Source organism: Equus caballus, chromosome 20 (assembly GCF_041296265.1).
Source record: "Equus caballus isolate H_3958 breed thoroughbred chromosome 20, TB-T2T, whole genome shotgun sequence".
Classification (NCBI taxonomy): domain Eukaryota; kingdom Metazoa; phylum Chordata; class Mammalia; order Perissodactyla; family Equidae; genus Equus; species Equus caballus.
The window spans coordinates 44,469,507-44,495,324 of NC_091703.1; the positions used below are offsets into that span (position 1 = coordinate 44,469,507).

The window sequence follows — 25,818 nt, forward strand, 5'->3', positions numbered from 1 at the left end:
GGAAAGATGTAGGGTCCCAGATGGTGCGCTGTTGCCATAGAAATTCCTCCGTGGCAAACCTGTTACCCTCCTGGTTTATAGTAGGGTACCTGAACTGGATCTGGAGCTTTCACCCTTGACCCTGAGCGTAAGGGACAAGGTTAGGGTCAGCTGGTCAAGGACAAGGTGAAAGAAATATGAGTGTAGAATGGAACCCACCTCCTCTCCCATTATGAGTTTTCGATTTATACTGCCTCTACACTTGGGCCTCATCAGTCTGAGCTTGCTAGTACCCCCCACCACCATCAAAAATCAGATATGTTCTGATCTCCTTTCATGTCCACTTTCCTTGTTGGAAGTTACAGGGTCCTGAACCATCATACTCTGCTTTCTCCTCCTCCTCCCCATCCCATGCTGCCCTAGCTTTCTGGATCTTTTGCTGGATGGCTCCTAAGGAGAACATGGATGAAGTCCAGAGGGACAAGACCTCTTGCTCAGTTGGTTAGAGCAAGTGGGTTTGATTTCCATGTGATTCAGGTAGCTATTCCTCCTACCCACCATTGAGGGCCAGCCCTTCTTCAGATACAAGCCCTGGGACATAAGGGTTTGGATGAAAAGAAGATCAGTTTAACTCCGCCTAGACCTTCTGAAGTTTTCCTGGAAACAGGGTCTGGTGGCATCACCCTCCTTGCTAAAGGACCCATGACTGTTACAAGTACACAGAGGCATCCAGCATTCCTCAGAAATCTCCTAGTGCAAACTTATCACAGAGAAGGAGGCGGAGGCCTAGGCTGGAACGCACTGGACTCCTAGTCATACAGCTAGTGGACAAACATGGAGACATGCGTGTGGACATGCATGGGCTAATTCTGCTTGTACTTTTGGGATATTAGGTCAGCAGAGCATTCCAGGTTGAGTAGGGCTCCTTTGCCCATCAGAACAGAATGCCCTGCCTTGTGCCACTACCCACTGTCTTCCCTCTCCAGGGAGAAGCTGTGAAGAGACTCTGAGGGGTACAGGGCCCATCCCCAAGCCTCACCTTATGCCCCAGTTCTCTTAGAACCTCAGTGACCCATCCAGAAACCTCCTAGCACCTCGGGGAGAACGTGGTCCAGCAGAGGCAAATCTGCCCCTGGCTCTCTCTCTCCCATTGCCTGAGCCCAGGAACTGCCCTACAGGCTGCAACTCCCCTCTAAAAACCATGAGCTGGCCAACATGGAGAAGAATCATCTATTAGGAGAGAAAGTTGAGAGTCCAGAAAAGGAAGGCTGAATCCAAAGAAGCACAGAGAGAATCCCCTGCAGGGTGCGGGGCCGAGAGGAAGAAGAGAGCTCAGGGGGCCAGGCACTGAGTCTAGGTGGCAGTGGCGAAACCCACCCTGTTGTTGCCCATGCCGTAGACAGAATAGTAGGACCTGAGGAAGACGTCCCGGAGGACTCACAGGGGCTGGCCATTCTGGGAGGCCAAGTAGGTGGGTTTGACCCCCACAGTGCAGTAGCCATTGTTCTGCACAACACAACCGGGCAGCACTCATTCATTCACTCACATGTGGCCAGGGCACTGCTCAGCCCCGAGCCCCGGGCCAGAGGCACAAATGCAGAAATGAATGAGCCAGGGGCTCTGTCCTTGAGGACTCGCAGGCCAGCTGAGTCACCAGCAGGCGGGCTAGTGAGAGAACATTTCTGGAATGGGTGAATGCAGGCTGCAATGGCCGTCTGCAGGGTCTCCTCTCCCTGTGTTCCCTCCAGCCTCCCTCTTGCTCCCGATTGGGGCAGGTCAGCCTGGTGGTAAAGCTTTCAAGTCAAACCAACCTGCATTCAAACCTTAGCTTCACCCTAACTAGCTATATAGCCTTGGGTCACTTACTTAACCTCTCTGAACTTCCAAGTTTTCACTTGTAGAATGGAATTTAGAACCCTCCTCATCGCATGTTGTGACAATTAAGTGGGATAGTGTTGGCAAAGTGCTTCGCACAGCTGCTGACCCTGGTAAGTGCTCAACAAAGAGCCCAGTGCTTCTCCCCACCAATTAATAATAATAATTAATAGTAGATGACATGCTTCTATGTCACAGCCTCGTTCCAGAGAAGGGAATTTAGAATCAATGAATGGGGAAAATAAGTCAGCGCTGCGAGCAGTCGGGAAATGGCACAAGGTGAGCAGACCGAGCATTTCTGGCCCCGCCCCCCTGCCTTCCTCCCACCCTGACTCGTGTCCCTCCTGGCTCAGCCTGCAGGGACCACGACTTAGGTTGAGGATGTAGGAGGAGGGTGGCAGAGAGAACTGCACACCACTGATGATAAAGGAGAAGGTGGGCAGGTTCTGGGTGCTGTTACAGTCCACAAGAAACTGCAGAGAGGAACAGGGCCCACCTGAGAGTACCTGCCACCCCCGCTACCCCAGCCCCTCTAGTCCCCAGCCTGAGCCCCAAGTCTGCTTTTGGACTGGAGGTTGCAACACTAAGGGAAAGTCTTGTGTAAATCCTGCTGGCATTACACATTTGGACTCACGCACAGTAGGTGGCATTTGGGGACACCTGAGCATCTGCCCCCTAAAAACATTAGTCTTGCCTGGATTTCTTCATGAGAGATTGAAATCTATGCCCCTTCTCTGCGAGTGTCTTCTTAAAACACATAGGTCTGGAGAAGGAGTAGCCCAGCAGCCCCTCAAAGTTAGTGGGATGCACGAACTAGGCAAACACTTTGCTGGGCTCAGGAGAGAGGCAGAGCAGCGGGCACGGCCCTGTGGAGGTGAGGGGCTGTGGATTTAAGGGTTGCCCCTGTCTCTCACTGGCTTGGCCCCCAGGACTGTTCTTTCGCTCTTACTCCAAAGCCCAGCAAGTGTTTAACCTGTTTCCTCTGAGGGGCTGAAGCTCAGAGGAAATTCTGCCTAGCGGTAACCTCCCCACAGCTCCTCAGCACAAGCATCTGGCGCCCCAGAATCAGCCTCTAGGCCCCCAGGCTGCCCCCAGCCCCAGCCATCCCAGTTCCCTGCACCCTACTCCCCCCCCCCCACCCCACCCCCCACCCCCGCCAGTGCCTTGGGGCAACTAGAAGCTTGGAGGCCGAGAATCAAGCTATTCCTGTGCTCCCAGGAGAAACCATAAATGCCTCCTGGCTGGCCTCTCCTAGGAAAGAGGATGCCTCCACCAGACACACCTGTCCGTACTGGTCCTCCTGGGTCCCCGTGGCCTGCAGAAGGGCACTCACATATTGCTGGGGCACAGTGAGCAAAGATGTACCTGTGTCCATGATGGCCTGGCAGCCCTGGGAGCACCAGCAGGAGGCCTGGCCACCAATGAGGAACCTGAATGGTGTGGAGATGAACAGCCTCAGCACCCTCCAACCCAGATCAGCTGGAAGGTGGGCTTTCCCCACCACTGAGGGGCAAACAGCTACAGCCACAGAGTCAGGGTGCATCTCAGGAAGGTAAGAACTTTGCAGAGGTCAATCCAGCCATCCACCTGCCTCACACCATACCAGAGTCTATCTAAATGGCCATGGAATCTGTTTCTAAAAAAGTTCCAAGGAAGATTCTAGAAACACTGAAAGCCACAGCAACTGATTCATTGTAAGTACTTTGAGCAAATTAGTTCTCACTGCACTCACATCCCAGTTTCTAATTTGTAAACCCATAGGGTTGGACTAGAGTCTGAAGTGTTTGGGATTCCGAGTCCTGCCCCTTCCTATGTTGCCTCCATCTCACCCCTCTTCTCTAGGCTGAGCTGGGTCTTGAATCTCCAGAGGGCAGCTGTGGCTTTGCAGGGGCAGGCCTCAGGGGTCCTCTGTCCCCACCCCCCAGCAGTACCTGGATGTATGTGTGTGACGTGAAGTGCCTCAAAGCCTGCTCCAAGGAAGTGCCCACATCCCCAAAGCCCTGCCACAGACTCTCTCCTCAGCACCGATCTGCCAGTGGAGCTCCAGGGTGATGGGGCCTAGGAGATGCGCCACGTACAGCCTGTTGTCCACACCCTCAGAGGTGACTGCTCCCCCGTCCTGAGACCCCTGCTGGCTGCAGGAGGTGAAAGGAAAGGTGAGTCAGGGAGTGGCTGTGGAAAGGGACTTCCTTGTTGAGCAGTCACCCTCAGAGGAAAACAGAAGTCCTGCTCTGGCTCCAGACCGGGGCTCCCTGAGGCAGAGCCATGTCCCCCCTCAGACCGGGGCTCCCTGAGGCCGGGGCTGTGTCCCCCCTCAGACCGGGGCTCCCTGAAGCAGGGCCATGTCCCCCCTCAGACCGGGGCTCCCTGAGGCCAGGGCTGTGTCCCCCCTCAGACCGGGGCTCCCTGAGGCCAGGGCCATGTCCCCCCTCAGACCGGGGCTCCCTGAGGCAGGGCCGTGTCCCCCCTCGGACTAGGGCTCCCTGAGGAAAGACAATGTCTCCCCATATCTCTGACTGGGGCTCCCAGGCTGAGCCTATCAGAATTCCCAGTGCCTCAGGCTCCCAGGTTATGCTGCTCCACAAAGTCCTGCCTGTGGGGAAAGCACTGGTTGTCTGGCCCCTCCTCCTGACGCCCTGTTCCATTCTCCTGTCCCTTCCACTTCGTGCTGCTAGTGCACTGTGTCACTAGGAGCCTGACCTGGGCCCAGCTTGTTACTTTTCTGCTGGGACTGAAGGGAGGTAGAGCCTTGGTGGAGAGGATGGAGGGACATTCTGTGTTTGTTGCAGAGGCCTCCCCTCGTAGCCGAATGTGAGCGTGGAACTGGATGGTGCTCCTAAAAGCTAAATTCAGAGTAATTGTAAACAGAGGTAGAGAGTAAGTCAGCAACATTAGTAACAGGGTAATATCATAGAAAGTCCCACTCAACTGATTAAACTCCAGATACTAGATGCTGCCAATCTCTAGAAAGTGGTTGGTTAATTCTGGCGAGGAAAAAAGCAAAGTCCATCCCAGGCCCCTGACCCTCTTCCACCTCCCTGGGTCCCAGGCCCATCCCTGTAAATAACCTGCATTTACTTGGTAACTTGTTAGGGGTCAATGGCGGACCTAGCCCAGAAGACTCCAGGACCTGGCTGGAACAATGGATCAAAGGAGATGAAGCAATAGATTACCATACAAAGAGGTGTCCCGATGGAAAATGTTTGGTCAGAAGACAATGAGTTGACTGGGGCGCTGGGCAGGAGGTAAATCCAAGAGGTACTGAGAATCAGCAGCAACACTCACAGCAAAGCTCAGCTAGAAGAGAAGAGCTTCTGTTGTGACCAAGAAATGCAAAGAAGTCAGAGGGGGTGGGGACAGAGGCAGGGGTCGGGGAGAGGGGTGGGGTGCGGGAGGAATCAGAAGCCCAGGAGGGAAGGCCCTAGGACAGCAGTGGCTGGCGCCAAATGGCCACTGGGAGGCCTCCAAACCCCAAAGCATTGAGCCTCAGTTGTCCAGGCCTGGGGGGGTTCTGGGAGTTGGGGACCTCCAGGCGGGTCCTCACTTGCTGAGGTAGACGCTGAAGACTGGGCTGGTGAGGGCACCCTCCTGCAGCAGGCCCTGTAGGGCTGTGGTGGCCTCACGCATGGCCAGAGCAGGGTAGGCCCTGCTCGTGATGCCTTCAAACTTCAAGTAGATGAAGTTGGCCCCGGCCCGTTCTCACTCAGGTTGAACTTCTGGTTGGGGGCATGGATGCTCTGGACCTGGAGGGGCCACAGAGGATGGGAGGTGACAAGTGTAACTTCGCTCCCCATCCCACACTCCCCCAGAGACCCCTCAACACTCGTTCTTCATCCCTCCCTCACTTTTGCTCCTTCCCCTCTTGGCAGATCCTGAAAGAGCCGCTTTCTCTTTCAAGTAGCCTTCCCTGATGGCTGAAGCACTCGCCTTACCATCTCCTTCCCCAGGCTTTCAGCTCCTTAAGGAAAAGGACCTGTCACCCCATTCATCATGATTCCTCAGTGCCTGGCACATCATGGCCCCAAGTGAGGGCTGGAGGAGTGAATGAATGAGCCTTTATTATACTATTTCCTGTCCTGTACAGTAGAGCACAAGGTGTTTTTCCATATTCAGGGTGTCTGGCTCAGTCTCCCCATCAGACTCCATGTCCTGGCGTGGGGAGCCGCAGACAGCATCACTCACCATCAGAGTGTGAAGAAGCCGGTGAGGCTGCCGCTGCCATACCGCATGCAGGGAGAAGGTCTGTCTGTTGGCAGAGTGGGTGAGGGCTGCCTGGGATTGAAGTGGGCGTGGTCAGCTGCAGGGTGAGGGAATTCTGGCTGGCTGGTTGGGGGCTATCCAGCTGTCAAGCCTGTAGGGTTTCCCGCCTGTCTCCCAGCCTGTGCTCACATCCTGGGACTTCAGCACTCCCCAGGCCACCCAGTTAGGGGTAGCCAACCGAGGTTCCTGGCATTGGAAGGTGCATGGGAGCTGGTCAGCCTTGGCTCCAGAGCCCCCTCTGACTTACGGACTCTTGGGGTACCCTAGGACTGTGATCTCCCTGTGGCGGGTTGCATGGAATCCATCTCTGTCTCGCTTGCCCCCAGCAGATCGCCTGGCACAGAGTAAGTGCTGAGAAATTACTCATCAGATGAAGAAGTGAATGAGGGTCTGGGGCATCCCTGCATTCCCCCGACCCTCACCCAGTCAAGATGCTGCCGTGCCAGGATCCCAAGATAGTATAGGGCAGGGCCAATGAGGAACCCTCTGGACTAGAGGGGTCAGGACCCACACCCCAAGGCTTCGGCAGGGACCAGGGCAGCCTTAAGAAAGTAAGTGAACATCGCCAGTCTCCAAATACAACTACAGGTTGGGGACCACATCCTGTATTGTTCTCCCATTTGCCTTGGAGAAACTCAGTGAGAACTTTGTAAAGAGTGGAGCAGAGTGGGGTGGACTGGAGACATGAAGGACGATGAGCAGAGAAGGTAAAGGGGCTACACAGCTCCAGAGCCAGCTTCCCTCTGGCTTAGGTGTGCCGTGTGACCCTGGACAAGTCCCTGGTCCTCTCCAGGACCGAAGCTCCCCCCAGCAATCCCTATTGCTTGGCCATTTCCCAGAGGGTGTCAGTGCCCTGCCTGCTCGCTGCGCTCCCCTGCCCAGCCCAGCCCTCACTGCGGGCCTGGCTCTGGCAGTAGACAGAGGGCACCCACAGGCTGGAAGAACCCGTATCAGAAAGGCCCAGGAAGTTCTGTGGTGGGGTCCCAATGCTGGTCTTGCCAAAGCAGGAAGCCTGGGGGGCCATGAGGCAGTCTGTTAGCTCTGGAGGGATCCAGGGAACATCAGGCCCAGCCTCCTCCACGGACAGAGCAGGGGAGGGACCAGCCCCTGCCCTACAGCCCGCACCAGAAGCAGGGGCCTGAGCCTTCCTTCCATACTTGCCCAGAACCTACAGACCCTCAGCCCATGCCCACCCAGGGCAGCTAGCTGCAAAGTTCTCTCAGTGGACTGAGCTGCCAAGTGAGCAGGGGCCCTCCCGTGCTCTGCCCAGGGAAGGCAATCTGGGCTGGCAGGTCTGAGAGAAGGGAGCAAGCTACAGGGGACGGGTGGGAGGGTGCAGAGAGGAGGGGTGCAGCTCATGGCCCAGGCCTGGCCCTCAGCCTTTGGCAGCAGGGAGAGGGGTACCCCCGGGGAGGGTCAGGACGCACATCCTTGTAGGCCATGGGCTCATAGGCCACGCCGACGTCACCAAGGCAGTACTTCCGGACAGGGCTGTACTTCTGGGTCCTCAGGAGTTCCTTCAGTAAGCCCTTTTCCTTCGTCGTTTCATGGACGGACTTTACTTCTCCAGGGGGACTCCACAGCAGGTTGGGGGTCAGGGCGCTTCTAATAGCCCTGACCCCCAATCTCTCTCCACTCTAATGTATGCCTCAGTTTCCCTGCCACTCTGTCCCCCCACATGTGTCGCTTGTGTGTGTCTGTGTGTTTCACTCCTCCTCTGTCTCCGTCTCTGTCTCCATCTGTTTCTCTCTGTCTCAATGTCTCTTTCTATCTCTGTCTCTGACTTTTTCTCCCTCTGCCTCCCTCTTTCTTCCCCTCTCCTTCTCTTTCTCTTTTCTTTTCAAAACTCTTTTCAGGACTTGCTCCAAGATTCAGAAAACAATGACCTTCACCCATGCATGCCCCTGCCTCCCATCTCAAGGGTCCTCACCCCACCCTGGTCCTCTTCTGTCAAATAGCCCATAAATTCCTTCCCAGGAAGGGGAGAGGAACTCCAGGCATTGTCCTTTGAATATGTGCATTTTTAAAAAGGTTTCCGAGATGGCCAAGTTCACCCCAAAGAAAGTCCTCTTGTGTGGTGGCCCTCAGGCACCCCGCTGGCTGAATGTGACAGACAGAGCATGGGTATAGGGGAACACGGCTAGACTGGGACTGAGAAGACAGGATCCTAGTTCTGCCCCTCCTGCTCATTGTCTGCCTGGGGCCAGTCACAGCTCTTCTCAGGACCCCAAGACAATGGGGAAGCTGGCCTTGGTGGTCTGGAGCCCGGATCAGCTCTGGAATTGGGAGTTATGAATTGTGGGTTTCTGCCCATGTCACCCTCATTCTCCTCCTCCCAGACGTGCTTGCTGTCATTGCCTAGGGGGTCTCTGCTGGTCCACCCAGGCCTTGCTCCAGGCTGCAGAATTCCTTGCATTCTCCAGAAATTCTCTGCTAAACCCATCCACCTTGTTGCCTCATCCTAACCACCTCTACAGAATTTGCATATTAAAAGAAGTTTCTGAGAGGAGCCATCTCTTTTCCCAGGAATCACTCTTTAATGATGGAAGAGCAGCAGTGTGGCAGGCCAGGAGCTCCCGTGATGTCCTGTGAGCCATGCCACCTCACTCCCTTTCCCCTGACACCTCAGCATATGGAGATTACATTACTGGTGTTTCTGCTTGGATGATTTTGGCATCTGCCAAATAAATTTGGGGCCTTAAGGAAATTTTTAGCAATGTCTCCCTACCCAGAAATATTTGTTCCCTTCGGTGGGAGGAAACCACACCTGCCATTCAGGTCTGCTTGGGCAGTAGGACCCCTACTCTCTCTTTCGCTCTCTCTTTTTCGGGTCTGCCTTTTCTCATCAGATGGGGGAAGGGACGGTGCTTCTCCCTTCGACTGGAGTTTCCTGAGGGCAGAGGCTCTATCTCCTCCCACCTCTGGGTCCTGTCCTACACCTGCTCAGGGAGCCTTCTCTGCCCCTAGCAGAAATTCCAGACCAGAGATAGATTGGGTGTCTCCTGGCCAGGCTGCCCCTCGCAGGGTTTCAGTCTCCTGCTCAAGCTGCTGCACCACTAGCCAGGCCACAGACTTACCTGACCTCTGCCGCCTCCAAGAGCTGAAGGCCGAAGGCCACCACCGTCCACTTCAGGACGCCGATTCCCAACTGGCCGCAGAGGAAAAGCTGCTCCAAGTTGTGTGGTCACCGTGGAGTGAAGGCCTGGGCACTCCCTCTTCCTTTATATCCCGGGATCTGGTCCAGTCCCTGCCTCCCTGCCCTGGGCAAACACGACCTCAATCCCGGGTGTACCCTGTGCTCCGTGTATCAGTTGTTTCTGTGTGTTTTCCATCTCGATGGTGGCCGCAAAGGACTTTTCATCTTATTGACTTTTTAATACAAGCAGTGGAGGCCAGGAGGTGTGCGCGATAAGAGAGAACAAAGTTGCCGTGAGATGGAGCAGTGAAGACCACTTCTTGTCCAGGACCCAGAGGTTTGACAGGGGCATTTTGGGGTGAGGGCCATGGGATCTATAGGCAGGTGTCTCGTCCTCGGTACTATTGACATTTTGGAACAAATAATTCTTTGTTGGGGGGCTGTCCTGTGCCCGGTAGGATGTTTAGTGGCACCCCTGGCCTCTACCCACTACAGGCCAGCAGCAGTGCCCCAGCTGTGACAACCAAAAATGTCTCCAGGTATTGCCAATGTCCCCTTGTGGAGCAAAACTGCTGAGCACCACTGGTCCATGGGTGACGTGCTCGAAGGTCTGGCTCAAGTCCTGGTTCCCAGGACCCCCAAGCCTTTGAGGGGTGCAGTTGGGGGGTCTGGGGATGATGCAGTCAGTAGCTAGGATGATGGTAATGATAATGGCGGTGGTGAGGGTGGTGCTGATGGTGGTATCATTAGCCCTGATGCAGGTGGTGCAGCTGGGATGCCAATGGCTGAAGTCCAACCTATTTGGGGCAGCTTCAGAGGCTTTCCTGGTCAAATGGGGCATTTGGAGAAATTCTCATCATAATTCAGCAAGTACTCAGGACACACCCATAGTGTAAGCCGCACTGGCTCCTGCTTGTGCCTCTCACACTCATCTGGAACAACAGGAGCCCTGGGCAGGAGCATAGGAAGAGGGGACAAGAATGCCCTTGCTTCTCTTCCTCATTGTCTCTCTTCTCCTGCCCCATGGCGACTCTACCCCCATCTTGAGGTCTCCTAAAACTCCTGTGTCCCCCATTACCCTTCTCCCAAGCCCCCGTCTACCCTTTGTCCTGCCCCCAAGTCTGATCCATCATGTGCCTCTATCCCTCGTCTCCGGCAGCCCTGCTTCCCAGCTACAAGCTTCTCATTGCCTGAAGTGACCCGAGGCTGACCCAGCGCCCGCTAACCTGGCACAGGAGAACCCCTCATTTTGGGGTGAGTGGAAAAAGTCCCCATGCCAGTACCCTGTCTGTCACCTCATACCCTGCACTCAGGGCTCCAAACAGATTTGTCAGGCCCTTGAGCCCCAGGCAGAAGGCCAAGACCAGGCCTGCCAAACACCGATATAATTCAGCCAGTGGGGGATTTTCCACTCTGGCCACCACCACCCACAGCCTGGCCAGAGCCCTGGAGCCTCCCCTAACCCTATGATGGAGGGGAAGGAGGGACCTAGAGGTCTGCCCAGGCCTGGCACAGAGAGGGAGGCACCTGCCTGATTGTGTCTGAAGGCCAAGCCAGCTCTCATGCCTCCCTTCTGTCCCCAGGGACACGACGGACTCTGGGGTGGAGGCATGGTAGGGAGGGAGAGCCTTCCCGGGGGTGGGAGGGTCTGCAGATTTGGAAGAGCAGGCAAAAGAAAGTCATAGGATCCTTGGAATCTCGCCAACTCCTATGAATCTAGCAGAATCCATGGGATCCCCTAAGTCTCGTGAGGCCTACCAGACCCGCCAGCATGAGCCTCCAGGGACCCTTTCTTTATCTGGTAGGACCCTAGGAGTATGATGGCTGCCAGGCTATCCTTCTCCAAACCCCAGTCGCACTACATCCCTTCTAAGTGTCCCTGGCCTACTGCATCAAGCCAGGGCATCCTGATTGGCTGCCAGGCCTTAGGGTCTACAGCCCCTGCCTACCCAACCTGATCTGACAGCTCAGTCATCTCAGTGTCCCCAGACATCCCAAGTCCTCGTCTGCCCCTGGTCTATCCCCGACCTGCCCCCCCAACCCCCGACCATACCTAGAAAGCCCATTTCTCTCCCTTCTGCATGTCCAAGTTCTGCTCAAGGACTCTTCTCCTAGAGCCAGGATGTGCAGAGTCTGAGGACACCTTAGAAGTCATCCAGGGCCACCTCCCACCAAGGACAGGAGCCCCAGGATGCCTGACCCACTGGCTGCTGCCCAGGTTCATCTTCTACCCCTAAATGCTGCACGCCCGGCTGGCTCCCTCCCCTTGGTGCTGGATCCTACGTGGTCTAGTTGTTTCCTGGGGTATGGTTCCTCTCTCCACAGACTAGAAGCTCCTAGAGGCAGAGGCTGCAGCTTCCACGTCCCTGGGCCTGGCCTGGAGCTCAGGAGTGCTGAACCGTAGATGGAACCCAGGGGATTGCTCTCAATGGGGCTTCGTTATATCTCCCGCACCCCATTATCCCACTGCTCTAATTTCCACCCCACGCTCCAAAAGGATCTTCTCAAAATCCAGGGCCTGGGATCCTCTCATAGTGGTGGTCTTCCAGGAAAAAACCATTTTGTCATCACTCTCTGGTCTCATCTCCCTCTAAGCACCACCTGCCTCAAAACTTGTCCAAGTCCCCGTGACTAACTGAATAAAATCCAAACTGATCGCCCTGGCTGTCAGGACACGCTCTGTCTGGCCCCTCCGTCATTTCCAGCTCGTCTTCCACCACCATCCTACGCCTGCGCTACCCTCCAGTCATAGCGACCTCCTTGCTTCCTCCCAAGGAGGCCTGTTGCTTTCCAACCTCCATGCCTTTATCCATGCCGCACCCTCTATCCTGAATACCCTTCCCAAGCAGCGCCACCTGCAAAATCTTATTCTTCAAGACCCAGTACAAATGCCACAAAGCCTTCCTACTGTGCCCCCCTACTCTCAAATGGGCCTCTGCTGCAGAAGACTTTGCCTTTCCTCCCCTTGTGGTACATATTTCATTCCATCTTATATCCCAATGACTTGCCCCAAATCCTACTGCTTGTGACTAACAGAAGAGGTCTCTTCCTGCACATAGCTCCTTAATTAGCTCATTGATCTTTCAGAGTGTCTACAAAAGTGACACTGGTTGCTGGGAGTGTGTCAAGAAGAGATGGCAACAACATTGCACGCACACTGCCACTGCTAATCCTTCACCCTGGAAGACATCACTAATCAAACATATCGCTCTTGCCCATAGTGCTGAGACATGGCCTTAGGATTCTTACCAATCTAGTGCACCATTCAGCCATTCTCAATCAATCTTGAATTGACAATCCCCAAGCCCTTTAATGGAGGGGTTTTTAAAAAAATTCTGGATACTAAATTTCATTTAGAATTCTATACATATACCACTGGTTAAAAATCAAGGCAACTTGAAACGACAACTATTTGTACCATTCTAAATTTTCTTCTAGCTCTTAATGTACACACAGATTGTAATGTAGCTGTAATCAGTGTGTAAATGCAACTTCTGTTCTGCTCTTGTCACTTAAGATTAATACATACACATTTCTGTGCATTGCGATAAGCCACATTCTTATCACTCTCAGTGGCTATGCAGTGCTCTATCAGCTTGGGTTACTTAGTCCTATTCATGTGGGTTAATTCTGATTTCTCATTTCTATCAATGGCACTTGGGCTCACAAACTAAAAATCATCCAAAGGAAGAGAGTAGTGAGCTCCTCATGATCAGAGGCACTCAAGCAGAGGCTAAAGGAGCAGCTGTTGAGTAATACTGGTGGAGGGATCTCTTGCTGCAACTCTTGTGAGATTGGGTCAAGGATCTGAGTTCCTCTGTGTGCTCTCATCCCAGAAATAAGCTCGCGGAGCTAAAAGACCTCCCCTCCGCTGGGGGACAGGTACTCTATAAACTGGAAGTCTTTGGCAGCTATCTCCATGAATTAAATTATAGCTTCAGCTATTATCTTGGTTTTATAGTTTTTTCCTTAAATTTTGCATGTCGTTGATACTTACATCATTAGTTCAAGCAAACCTATTGGGGACAGACTGGACCTGAGATTTTTCTCTTCCAGTTCAAGGATGTATGCTTTTTTTCTTCCTATTTTGATATAATTTTCAACTTACAGAAGAGTTGCTAACATAGTATAGAGAGTTCCTGTATACCTTTCATCCAGAATCCCCTATGTTAACATCTTACGTCATAGCCATGGTATAGTGCTCGACCCCGGGAAATTCACCCTGAGCTAATACTGTGAGCCAGTCGATAGGCCTTACTTGAATGTCACCAGCTTTCCCACTCGTGTCCTTTCTCTGACTCAGGGTCCAATCTAGGTTCCCACATCACATCTCGTCATGTCTTCTTAGTCTCCTCCGGTCCCTGACAGTTCCTCAGTTTGTCTTTTATGACCTTGCTACTTCTAAAGTACTGAACAGTTATTTTTGTAGAATGTCCCTCAGTTTAGGTTATTCTGATGTTTCCTCATGATGAGGTTGAGAACATGAACTTGAGGGCGGAAACCACAGAGGCGATGTACCCTTCTCTGTGCATGATATGGGGAGGTACGTGTTATGGATGTGTCTTATGACTGGTGATTTAACCTTAGTAGCTTGGTTAAGGTGAAGTTTACGGGTTTCTCCACTGTGCAGTTACCATCTTCCCCTTGATAAGTAATAAGTATCTTCTCGGGAGACACTTTAAGACAATGCAAGTACTCTGTTCCTCACCATTCTTCTGCCCACTAATTTTAACATCCATTACCGCTTCTGGCCTGCAACGGTCATTAGGTGGTGCTTTTCTGTTTCCATCATTCTTTCTACATTGATTAATTAGAATTCCACCGTGAGGAAGAGCTGAGTTCAAGGTTTTAAAATGGACACTTACTCCCAAAATATCTCATCATTGAAGGCATGCTAGGCAGGCTGCTTTACATTTGTTTAATCAGGCAACCCTCACAGTGATACCACAAGATAGGTTACCTTATCCCCATTCTACAGAGGAGTCCGTTTTATCCATCTATATCTCAAACAGCTGGAAATTGATCTCTGCGTGTATAAACATTTAAATAGATAGACTGGTTGCTTTTTCTCTGGTCTATTGATTAATGTACCTTTGCTTGCGGACAGCAGCTTGCTTGTCTGGCTTAGGTGGAAAGGGGGATGCACTGGATGGATGGGTGGATGGATGGATGGATGGACGGGGAGGCTTGCCACATTGCAACCCAGCTGCAGGAACAGGAAGGATGGGGCAGAGCCTCAGGGTCAACTGGAATCTGGGATGCAAATACCACAAGGACCTTTCCTCTGCTTCTCATTCCTGCTTCCCTTCCCCTCCCCTCCCTTTCCCCTCTCCTCTCCTCCTCTCTTCTCCCCTTTCCTCCCCCCTCCTCTCCCCTCTTTTCTCTCTCTCTCTTTCACTGTAGGCTGGCTTTCTCCACATAACTGACGACCAGCAGTTGAGTTTTACATTTCCCGAGAAAGAATGAAACCAAAATACCCAGGAAAGCTCTCTGATTGGCCCATCTTGGGTCAGGTGCCCACTTCTGGACCAATCAGTTGTGACCAGCAGGCAGGGCCCTGTAAGAACTTGGCAGCTCCCTCAGGAAGCATTTTGAAGGGTGTAAACAGGAGAAGTCTCCAGAAGTAGGGGATGTTTCTGGGAAAATAATCTCAGAGCTGTCCATGCAGATTTATTTCTGATGACGTATTCATCCACCCCTTTTTGCACATTAAAGAATGTGATGGAGACGTGTGACACAGAATTGACTTCAGAAGACCAATCCCCGTCACTTATTGACCCTTTGACCCCGACAGTTCACTTACCCTTTCTGAGCCTGAGTTTCCCTGACTGTAAAATGGGGGTAATCATCTGCCCCACAGGGTTGCTGTAATAATACAATAAAGCCGTGACTATGATGTGCCCTCAACAGCCATGAGCTAAGTAAGAATCTTTTTCTTTAAATTGGGCAGGAGGCTGAAGAGGAAAAAGGACCTTTGGGGAGCGCTGATAATGTTCTCTTTCTTGACCTGAGTTCTGGTTGCACGAGTCTGTGAGCTGTTACTCATGATAGGTGCACCTTTCTATATGTGTATTATACCTCAATTACAAGTTTTATAAAGTCACATTTTAAAAAGAAGAAAGAGGGCCAGCCCGGTGGTGCAGCAGTTAAGTTCGCACGTTCTGCTTCGGCGGCCCGGGGTTCGCCAGTTTGGATCCCAAGGGCAGACATACACACTGCTTGTCAAGCCATGCTGTGGTAGGCATCCCACATATAAAACAGAGGAAGATGGGCACAGATGTTAGCTCAGGGCCAGTCTTCCTCAGCAAAAAGAGGAGGATTGGTGGCAGTTGTTAGCTCAGGGTTCCTCAAAAAAAATTAAAATTAAAAAATTAAAAAGAAGAAAGAAGAGGAGAAGGAAGAGAAGAAAGGAGACAGAACACCTGCCCTCAGAGAGCCCCAAAGATGAAGGGGGAAGGCAGCGCCCGATAACATTGTCCACCACAGCAGAGAGGCAGAGACGACGTTAGTGAAATAACGCTGAACATGTCTTCTTTGCATAGCTGTGTATTTATTATGTTTTAGCACCGATGTATAATGGACACATCACACCCACGATTTCATGGACACCATGGGTTAAGACAGGCTCCTAACCAAGGGGTGTCAGGAAGCAGCAGGAGGGGTGTCAGGAAGCAGCAGGATTGCAGCCTGAAATCCTTGTTCCCTAGGAGTTTGTCTCCTAGGCTGGCCACCAGGGGAAGGGGCAGAGCCTGCAGATACCTGAGGGCCTGGGGCCCCCAGCCCTGGAATTTCTATTTTTTTTAATTTTTTTATTTTGAGGAAGATTAGCCCTGAGCTAACTACTGCCAGTCCTCTTTTTGCTGAGGAAGCCTGGCCCTAAGCTAACATCCATGCCCATCTTCCTCTACTTTATATGTGGGACGCCTACCACAGCATGGCTTGCCAAGCAGTGCCATGTCCGCACCCAGGATCCAAACCGGCGAACCCCGGGCCACTGAGAAGTGGAACATGCGAACTTAACCGCTATGCCACCGGGCCGGCCCCCAGCCCTGGAGTTTCTAAGGGTTAGATTCTCCCTCCTCCTCCTCCTCCTCCCCAGCCCTGGGCCCCATCGGGGAGGGGCAGTCTCCTAGACATGAAATCCAGCCAGGACTCTCAGCCTGACCCCCAGCCAAGGCACTGCCCAGGGATGGCCCTCTCCTTTTGACAGGCAGGACTACTATGAGCACACAGTCAGTTGGCATGCCAAGTGGGCACTCCACGTCCGTGGTTCTGTCCACACTGCCGGCTCCACTTCCTCCCAAACTCCTATCCCACATCTCCAGAAATGGTACCTTGCAGAAGCCAGAGACTGGGAGTGACCCCTGGCATGGCTTCTCCCTACCGTCTACATCAGTGGATTCTAACCAGCGGCCACACACAGACAGCACAAAGATCATGAGGGTGGTATTTGAATGACAAATTTGGGGCCCCTATTGAGTGGGCGTGAACATTGAACAGGTGTGACCCCCGTATTCAACCCCCTGCGCTTCTGCCTTGCTCCCCAAAGCCAGAGCCTACAGAGCTGCTTTATTTGGGGTCTGCCAGCTCTCAGCCCTGAGAAGCAGGGTTTAGCTGGAGTGACTGAAAGGTGGGGGCTCCCCAGCTTCTGTGAGACCCAGAGACCCAGAATGTGTGCCTCCGACTGGGAGATAGGCAGGGCCAGTCCACACAGCAGTGGCCAGGCCCACCTCATTGTTGCCTGTGTCATAGATGGAGTAGTAGACTCAGGAAGCCACAGGGGCCAACAGCTCTCCAAGGGCAGGTACATGGCCTGGAACTCCAGGAGGCAGTGACTGCCCTGTCCTGGAGGAAAAGGAGTGAGTCTGCCAGCCGGCAAGTCATACTAGGTTAGGAAAAAGACCTGAACTCTGAAATCAGAGAAGCCTGGGTTCAAATCCCAGCCCAGTTTTGACTAGCTGTGTGACACTGGGCAAATCACTTAACCTTTCTGAGTTTCAGTTTCCCCATCAGTTGAGGGAGGGGGATAATGTGACCCATTGCTGCATTCTGTGTGATGAATACAAGTTAGGCAGGTGAAGAGAGTGAGAAAACAACATTTCTGGCAGGGAAAATAGCACATGCAAAGGGCCTGAGGTAGGAAAGATGAAATGATGGGGCCAGGGAGGCCGGACCGTAACAGTGAGAGGGGTCTGCCGAGGGAGGCAGAGGCCCAACCACCAGGCTGAGGACTTGAGGTATTATGACCACAACCCACAGTTAGAAATATATTTTACATCATAACCTTATACACTCACACATAAGATATATAATTAAAACAAAAGCCTCGCCTCACCATAAAAATTCTGGTCCAGAGGATGTGATGAGCCCTAATTTTTCTATTCTGTTTAATTGTTTCTAAAGTGCTGGGTCCAATCAACTGAACTGATTTCTAGAGGATTGTGAGCTGCGATTTGAAAAACACTGATCTGTGAGGCGTCGAGCACATGAGTGGGCACGCACACGCATGCGGTCTTGCACTCTTAGCGGTCATCTCGCACATAAGTGATTCATCCCAAGTGTCTGGAGAACAGGGCAGTGTCTCTTCCTTCCTCCGTGGCCCCCCACAGTGGAGGCCCAGAAGATGCTCCATGCGTATTAGTGACTTACGAGCAGAGTTGTGGGCTGGGAGAGAGGCGGGCCGGGCCCACCACAGCTGGAGGACTGAGTAAGCTGAAGGGACCTCCTGACCGCCCTACCTCTGCTTTGGCTTCAACCCCTCACCCTGGGCAAATGGAACGGGGACACCCCACGGGTAGTAAGTACCAAGTTTTGGGCTTAAGAAGGGGCTGAGTGACCACCCGTGGGAGTGATGGTGGCACCCACTCCTGGGACCATCACGAGGATTTGAAGAACAAACGTGCACGGAGCCCTTGGCACAGCGCTGACACCAGGAATAGGAGCCAGTGTTCACCGTTCTATCGTCTTCTGTCTACTGGCCCATTTCATGTCACAAGGACCTGACGAGGCAAACACTGTATCATCCCTATTTACAGATGAGGAAACAGAGGCTCAGAGAAGCTAAGTGACTCGCCCAAGGTCACAAGGCTTGGAAGTGGCAGAACAAGGATCCCCATGCAGGCAGATTGGACCTCCACTGTTAACACATACTGCATCTCAGAAAGCTCTGGAAAGACGGTGGTTCCTGGCATTTGTCGAAGAAGCTGATAAAAATGATCCTCAATGTCTTTGGCAAATCTGACATTCCAGGACTCTAAGGGCTGCAAACGGGTTCCCCTTCACCTGGCCTCCTGCGCTTTCCCCCACGGCCAGGCAGGAAGGAGAGGAAGGAGAGAGACGTAGGGCACGGGGTGGGGTGGGGGGTAGGAATGTAGCCAGCTATATACAGGCGAGGTCTCCTGGAGCCCTGTGGTTGCCCAAGGTTACTGGCAGATCAACTTCCAGGGCTGGGTGGATTCAAATCCCATGGGCCCCCAACCCACCACCCAAGGGAAGAGGCCTGGGGGGTCTTCCTTTGGGAAAAATACAAGGCTTTTGCCAGCCCAGGGCAGACCTGGGGACTGGCAGGGCTCTAAGTGGGAGCCTGCCTGGAGGCTGGGGGAGGGATGCCATGACCTCTGACCTCTGATGACTCCTCCTGCAGGTTGTCCATAGGACACCAGGCCACTGACAGGTGCTCCCAGGGCTGCCTGGCTGTTGTGGACACAGGCACCTCCCTGTCCCCGAGAAGATTTTTATCAGCTGACACAGCTCATCGGGGTCCCAGGGAACAGCCAAGTAAAAGAAGGCGCCCCTACCCCACTGTGAGTGCACCGACCTGCAGGGCTCCTTCCAAATCCTAGCGTCAAAGGGTTTGAGTGTCATTTCCCTGCCAGCTGCTTAAGGCCAGGTGCACTGGAGTCTCCCTGCTCTGCCCCCTCCCCCTCAAAGGCCCCCCAGCGACAGCCTTTTCCTCATATTTCTGGGACGCCATCTTGGTGCCTTCACGGAGGCATTCCTCTAGGGTGAGGATGCATCTGCGATGGTGGGAGAGAGGCTACATTCACCCCCAAAGGAGACTTCTCCCATGGTGGTGTTACCTTGTCAGCTGTGGACCAAAGACACATCAGACTTGGGAGGAGGCAGCTGCAGGGTGATGGGACCCCCATTTCTGGAGGCTACTCTCTGGATCAACCCAGTAGGCCTGCTCCCCTTTGCCACCCTCCTGCTCGTCTTGGACCCCCACAGCCCCTGGCTCAGGGTGAGGCTTCCAGCTGGTTCTCCATAAGCCCCTATCCAGCAATGGGTGGACTGTTCGAAGAGTAGAGGAGGAAGCTTCCAGGCAGTGGGATAGAAGCTATTGAGACAGAAGCTGACTAAGGGCACTAGGATCGAAGTCCACTTAATAAAGCCATCCATGACTGTGGCGGCCCCGGCTGCAGAGGTGGAAGAGCAGGACAGGACCTTGATCCCCCTAGAGTGGATGCTTTTGAAGATGGTGTCCAGCTCCATCTGGCTCAGGCCAAACAACTGGTTGGTGATGGCTGAGCCCTGGATCTGCTCGCTGAGAGGAGGGGAATGTCTCCCCTCAGACTGTGGCTCCCCGAGGGCGAGCCGTGTCCCCCTCAGACTGGGGATTCCCGAGGACGGGGCTGTGTCTCCCCTCAGACTGGGCTCCCTGAGATCAGGGCCCTGTCTCCCCTTTCTGATTGGGGCAGGAGAGAGAGGGGCACTGTGGGCTGGGGCAGGGTCTGTGCAGGATCGTTGAGGGACAGGGGGCCTGGAGGAGACCTTAGGGGAGAGGCGGCAAGTCAGCAGAGTGTAAGACCCTTAGAGCAAGGGAGCTGGGTGGGGCTCAGGAACTAGCGTGTGACTGCACTTGTACGAGGAGGCTCTGAGGGCCCAGGGGTCCTTGTGTGGGACAGCTCAGGGAGGGCAAGGGGCTTGCCCAAGGCTACCAGGAGATGGTGATAACTTCAGAGCCTCCCACCCTGTTTTCTGCTTCCCCACTCCCTACATGTCATACTTGCAGTCAGTCACAGAGGATCCCCTGTGCCGGCTCATGCCCTGTGCTGACCCCCTCTTGAGAGGGGTCTTTCAAACCAGGAACCTTGTCCATTAGTGGGTGGTGAAGTCAATCTGGTAGATCCTGATGAGACTTGTATTTTTAACGCAACTGATTGGGATAGAGTACATGGGAGTGCAGTTCAGATAATAGTGCTGTGCAGGGCTTTCTCTGTGTGTGTGCATGTGCCTGTGTGTCCTGGCTGGTGATGCAAAATGCTGAAAGGGCCCCATACTCACACTGTCCAGGATGTGCACACACCAATGTGCATACACATGCAGGCGCTCACCCAGCTACAGGCTGCACACAAGCTCCTGCTCCCCCACAGAAGAGGGGTGTCGGTGTGTGTTCCCACATGCACAGACACACCTTCCTCTAAGCAGGGCATGAATGCACGCCCGCATCTGGTCTGAGCCCCACAGCCCACCCCCTGCATCCACACGCAGGCTCACAGCCAGTGGTTCCACGGCCTCCGCCTTCCTCCACCACGCCCCATCTTCTCCCCCAGCGCCACGCCCCCCGGCTCCCGTCCTTCCTACAGCACAGTCCTTCCCTTCCCAACCCCACTCCCTAGGCTAATGCCTAAAGCCCACACTCCTCATTCCTTCCCCAAATTCTCTTCAGCCTTCCTGGCCCACCACCTTCAGCAAGCTTTCCCATGTCACCCAGCTGTTGCTAAGCTTGGGCTCTGTGCTAACCACCCACTGAACGCTTACGTGCATTTTCTTATTTAACACACAACAACATTAGGAGGTAAGTGTTATTAGTATCCCTTAATAGATGAGGAAACAGGTTCAGAGAGGTTGAGCGTTCTGTCTGAGGCCACGCAGCTATCAAATGGCAGAGGCCCAGGTTCTGTAATCCTGTCTTGTGCGAGTCTCACTTCTCCACCTGGTCTGTGAGCTTTGGAGAGTTGGGGCTTTGTCAGAACTTAGCCTACATGACCCAGATCTTGAATCTTAGACCCTCTGGGTCCAACATTTGCTTAGGAAATCAAGGCCACCATATTATTACGACTGCACATTGTGCCCCTGACCCCAACCCTAAGATATCAATACATTGGTAGATTCCTCAGACCCTTTAATCCCGGGAGGAAAGGAGCTCAATAAGGAAAGAGGCCAGCAACTGTCCATTTGGGCCAGAGAGGTGGGGAGCCTCAAAACACCTGGAAACTCTGCCCCGGCCTTCCAGCCCTCCTTCCATCGCTGCTCCCATCTCCCCAGCTGTCCGCGGACTCGGCGGCCCACTCTCCCAGCCCAGGCAGTACCCGGGCAAGATGAGAGGTTTCATTGCATTTACATTGCTTTTCCCCAGAGTCAGAGCCCCCAGTTCCCCATCTCCTCACCCCCACACCTTGTCCCGGCCACACTCTTTCTGGGACCCTCTTCCCGGAGGGGAACCAGGCCAGGCTACAGGGGACAGGTGGAGGGAGGCGACAGGGAGGACCACCCCCTAGGGGCCATACCACAGCAGCTAAAGGAGCAGACCAGAGGGAGAAGGGTGGCTGAGGAAACCCCCCATCAGTGTCAATCAGCGGGCACCAGGTGGGGTGGAGCTGCCCCCCTCAACACACTGCTCATTAACTCAGTCATTATATTAATAATCCCTTAGGAACAAGCATAATGACAACCTACACGGGGAGCACGCGCGATGCTGTCACACGCCTGACGTCCCCAGCCCCACTCGGCAGGTATCCACAGCGGCTGTGGGGCAGGAACGTGCATCCCCAGAAAAAGGGGGCCCAGAGAGGCCAGGAGAGGGGTCCACCTGGTGAGCAAGGCAAGTGGCAGGGCAGCTTCCTACAACCACAGGCAGGCAGAGTGAAGCTTCCAGAGGAGCTAAGCTGAGGGCCCCAGACGCCGCAGCAAACCCTCATGATCCGCCCCCCATGGACAGCCTTCTCTCAGACCCTTCTCTCTGACGCTCCCAGCCCCCATCTCTGCTCTCCGGTCACCTCCAGGTTTACGGCGAGAGCTGGTGCCCCTAAACGCCAGGACAGACGCAGACTGACAACAAGAAATGTCACTGAATGAATGGACAGTTTGGACTTTGATTTAATGAGCCAAGGACTTCAATTCAGATGGGAATTGAGGGGTGAAGAATTCTCAGATATTTATATGGAAAGACCTTGTGGTTCCGGGCCAGCTCTGAGGTCCCAAGAGCCAAAAGGGACAGCGACGTGAATACTCACTTGGGCTGCATTAACAGGAGTATAACATCTAGAACAAGGGAGGTGTTGGGCCGAAGGAAGGTGAGGGTCAGGCCCGGGTACTACACTGAGTTCTGGGTCAAACTGGAGCACAGAGCGGGAACACCTTTCTGGCTATGCCAGAAATAACCATGTTCAGGTGAAAATTCCTGCCATTTGCTGAGCACTCACTGTGGGCCAGCTGCCACGGTTCATGCCGGGCAGGCATTCTCTTATTTGATCCTCACAACGAGCTCATGACGGAGGGCCTGTGAACTATCCCTATGTCGCAGATGAGAAAACGGAAGCACTAAGAGGTTAAGCTGTAAGTGGCGAAGCCAAGTTTCAAAGTTCAGCACCGTTGGCAGAGAGGCCAGACTTAGCCGTGTTTGGATCAGGGAGCAGAATCAGGATCCAATAAGAGGCAGTTTAGGGACCTCATAAGACCCGAGTGGAGGGAGGACTTGGGAGATAGTGAGCTCCTCATCCCGGGAAGTGTATGAGCAGAAACCTGATAAACATGTCCAGGAATCCTGTCGAAGGGATCCCTGGACGGGCCCTAGCTCGGCTGACTTGGGAGATTCTATCCTGGACTCTGTGATTCTGTGACACAGAGCCCTGAGGCCCGCACAGCTCCTCTCACCCCTGCCTCAGCTCTCGCTCCACCTCAGTCTCCCACGACCGTTCTGGTATCCCAGGGGTCCCTCATTATAAACCCCCCTCCACCTGTGAGTCTGACTCCCCTTTAAGGGAGCGGCCAGAGAGCACCCCAGAGCTCAGGAAGGGCCTGGCCTCCTGGGAGGCTGGGAGGCCGTCAGGAGAGGGCGGCAGGGGCAGGTGAGGCCAGCCTTCTTCCTGCACACTCGTCCACATAAAGGGAGCCTTTCCGGGCCATCAGATGAGTAGAGAGGGCAGGGGCGGCGGGTGGGCGGCGGGTCAGCCCTCGGGGGAAGCAGGTTCACCTTTTTGTGAACCAGGCAAGGCCCTGGCTTGGAATTCAAAAGGATTCCTGAGTGGGAGCACTAGAATGGGCTCGTGCTGACACTTGGCCCACTCATGTAGTGGGGAGCACCCAGCGGGTTCTTTCCGGAGCCCACCTGAGACAATAAAGCCCCTTCAGGCCAGGTCGGGAGCATTGGTGGGGAAGGACACACGACTGGCAGGCGGCCCCAGCTCAGGCTGCTAATTAGCTTCACGGCCTGAGGCAAGTCACTTCACCTCCTGGCCTGCTTCCTCCTCTGCACAGCGGTGATAACAATCCAGCCCCATGAGCCTGAGAGAGATAAATGGTCTGCAAGGCCCTGTGGAAAGCCGACTGTGTTTATACTATCGTAAAGTGCTATTATTACCCAGGGTGGGCTTGGGGAGGGCCCCTCCTGGTCTGACCTGAAATGTCACTCCTGGACAGGATGCTGGCTCCTGTCCTTTCCTGAAGGCTGCCCAGGGGGTGGGTAGGGCCTGTTTCTAAAGAGGAGAACTGAGCACTCAGCAAACATTCACTGATGTTGGTGATGATCTTTGGACGATGATGGCGATGGAAACGGATTCCATTTGCACGCCACGCCCTGATGGCGGCGGGGCAGGCTTGAACGCAGCGGCTGTAGCTGCCCTCCTGGGCCTCACTCCCACCCGCCCCTTCCCGCCAGGAAAGCTGTCCACTCACACCCCAGCCAGAGGAAAACCCCTGCAGTAGACCTCGCAGGTCCGAGGCAGTGACCTGGCAAGGGGACAGGGATGGTTGGTGGCCACGCTTGCTGGAAGACAATTCCTGGGACACGTCTCCTGGACCCCCCATGCCCCACAAATATGTGTCCTGAAGCGATTACGACCTGCTCTGGGAGAACCCCAGGGGTCTGACCGGGATCTGGCGAGCCCAGAGAGTGAGGTTAACTGCCCCGCTCGTCTTGGTCAGCAATAAGCCTGAGGTCTCCGGGGCTGAAGAGCTGTGACTTGCAGTGTTTTTTTCCCTCGGAAACAGTTGGGTTGTTAACGCAGTTTGCCCGGGCCTGTCTACTTTCCAAAGTGGTGTCATGTTCATCATCTCATTGACCACTTCTGACAACCAGCTCCTGTTTTCCGGGTGCAAAAACCGCGGCCCCTTTGGGGTAACCAGATGCTCACGAGAGCAGAGATAATAGCTGAATCAGGACCAGAGCCCAGTCTCTTGACTCAAGCCAAGCCTCTGGCTCCCCCATGACAGTGTCCACAAGCCTGAGCAGACCCGTGAGTCACCAGCATGGCCAGGACCCCAAGGCCTTGTCCCGGCATGCACATACCTGCCCCCCTTCTTGGCTCTCCTTCTTGGAGAGACCACCACTCCTGACTGTGGGGGCCACAAAGAGGAGCAGTTGTGTGGGAGGCCATGGAGAAAGCCGGATTGAGCTGCCTGGGTGAGCTGCAGAGAGGATGGCGTCTCCCCACTGCTGCGTGGGACCACGCGCCATGAATCCAGCCTGCGGCGGGCGATCGCTCTGGCCCAGAGATCAGGATGTCAGGGAGAGAAGGGTTTGCTGCCAGCTCTCGGGCTATAGCAGCTGCCCCCTGGGGCCCTGCAGGGCCCCAAGTGAAGGGCCTCTCACGTCCTCTTTTGGCCAGTCCTCCTCACTCCTTTCATGGACAGTGACACCCAGGGTCGGGGGTTCTGGAAGCTGGTCAGTCCAATCCCCACCCAGGAAGGGGCCCTCCCAGAACTAAGGTCCAGGCAGTGGTGCTCTGGACAGCAGGAGGAGAGGGAAGCAGGGGGGCCCCGCCCAGGCCCGTTTCCCTGCTGGGAGGACAGGTCTCCTCGCTCCACAGCGCAGGGAACTGGGGTACAAACAGTGACCAAGACAAGAAGGCTTGTCCCTAAGTCTTGAACAAACCCTGCTCCCGCTCCTCACCTGGGCCCTGAGTGGCACATCATAGACATTAGATTTCCTTTAGATTAACCATTTATGGGGTTGACATAGAAATGGAGTCTTGGAGGCAGGGAGGCCGGCGAGAGGAGGGAGAGGAAAGAGGCCGCCTCAGGACAGGGCGAGGGTGCTCCTGCAACAGCATGAGTGGGTGGCATGTGCGGCCCTGCGCAGAGCCGGGACTTCCAGGCAGGTGTGCAGCTGTGGTGGCTCTGTGAGGGCCCTACCCCTGTGCTAGCCCCAAGAGTCCATTCCTGGGGAGCATTTCTCTGGGGAATTCATACTTTGCAAGCCAGATTATTTAGTCACGTTACACCATGTTTTGCTATTCTTGGGCTTTTTGTAAAGTCCTGTTTAAAAGTTCTAGCCTTGACCTAGCCCTGCTGGGGACGCCAAGGGAGGATCGAGGGTCCACTTTGGGCCAAGGTGTTAAAGGAGAGTG

The 25,818-nt window shown here is 54.2% G+C and overlaps 1 protein-coding gene and 1 long non-coding RNA gene across 2 annotated transcripts; one reads left to right on the plus strand and one right to left on the minus strand.

Annotated features, from left to right (window-relative positions):
* Positions 1 to 1,194: 1,194 nt before the first annotated feature.
* PGC (progastricsin) lies at positions 1,195 to 9,602 on the minus strand. Its single transcript, XM_070244138.1, is given in 11 exon segments — positions 1,195 to 1,508; positions 2,225 to 2,327; positions 3,137 to 3,413; positions 3,843 to 3,989; positions 5,399 to 5,540; positions 5,543 to 5,597; positions 6,021 to 6,151; positions 7,009 to 7,126; positions 7,542 to 7,740; positions 9,192 to 9,262; positions 9,543 to 9,602. Coding segments are annotated over 11 exon segments (1,479 nt in total). The 3' UTR covers positions 1,195 to 1,332.
* A 398-nt stretch (positions 9,603 to 10,000) lies between these two features.
* On the plus strand, positions 10,001 to 11,925 carry LOC106782263 (uncharacterized). Its single transcript, XR_011429749.1, has 4 exons — positions 10,001 to 10,298; positions 10,410 to 10,504; positions 11,341 to 11,468; positions 11,576 to 11,925. It is a non-coding gene; the product is annotated as an uncharacterized lncRNA (long non-coding RNA).
* Positions 11,926 to 25,818: the final 13,893 nt, after the last annotated feature.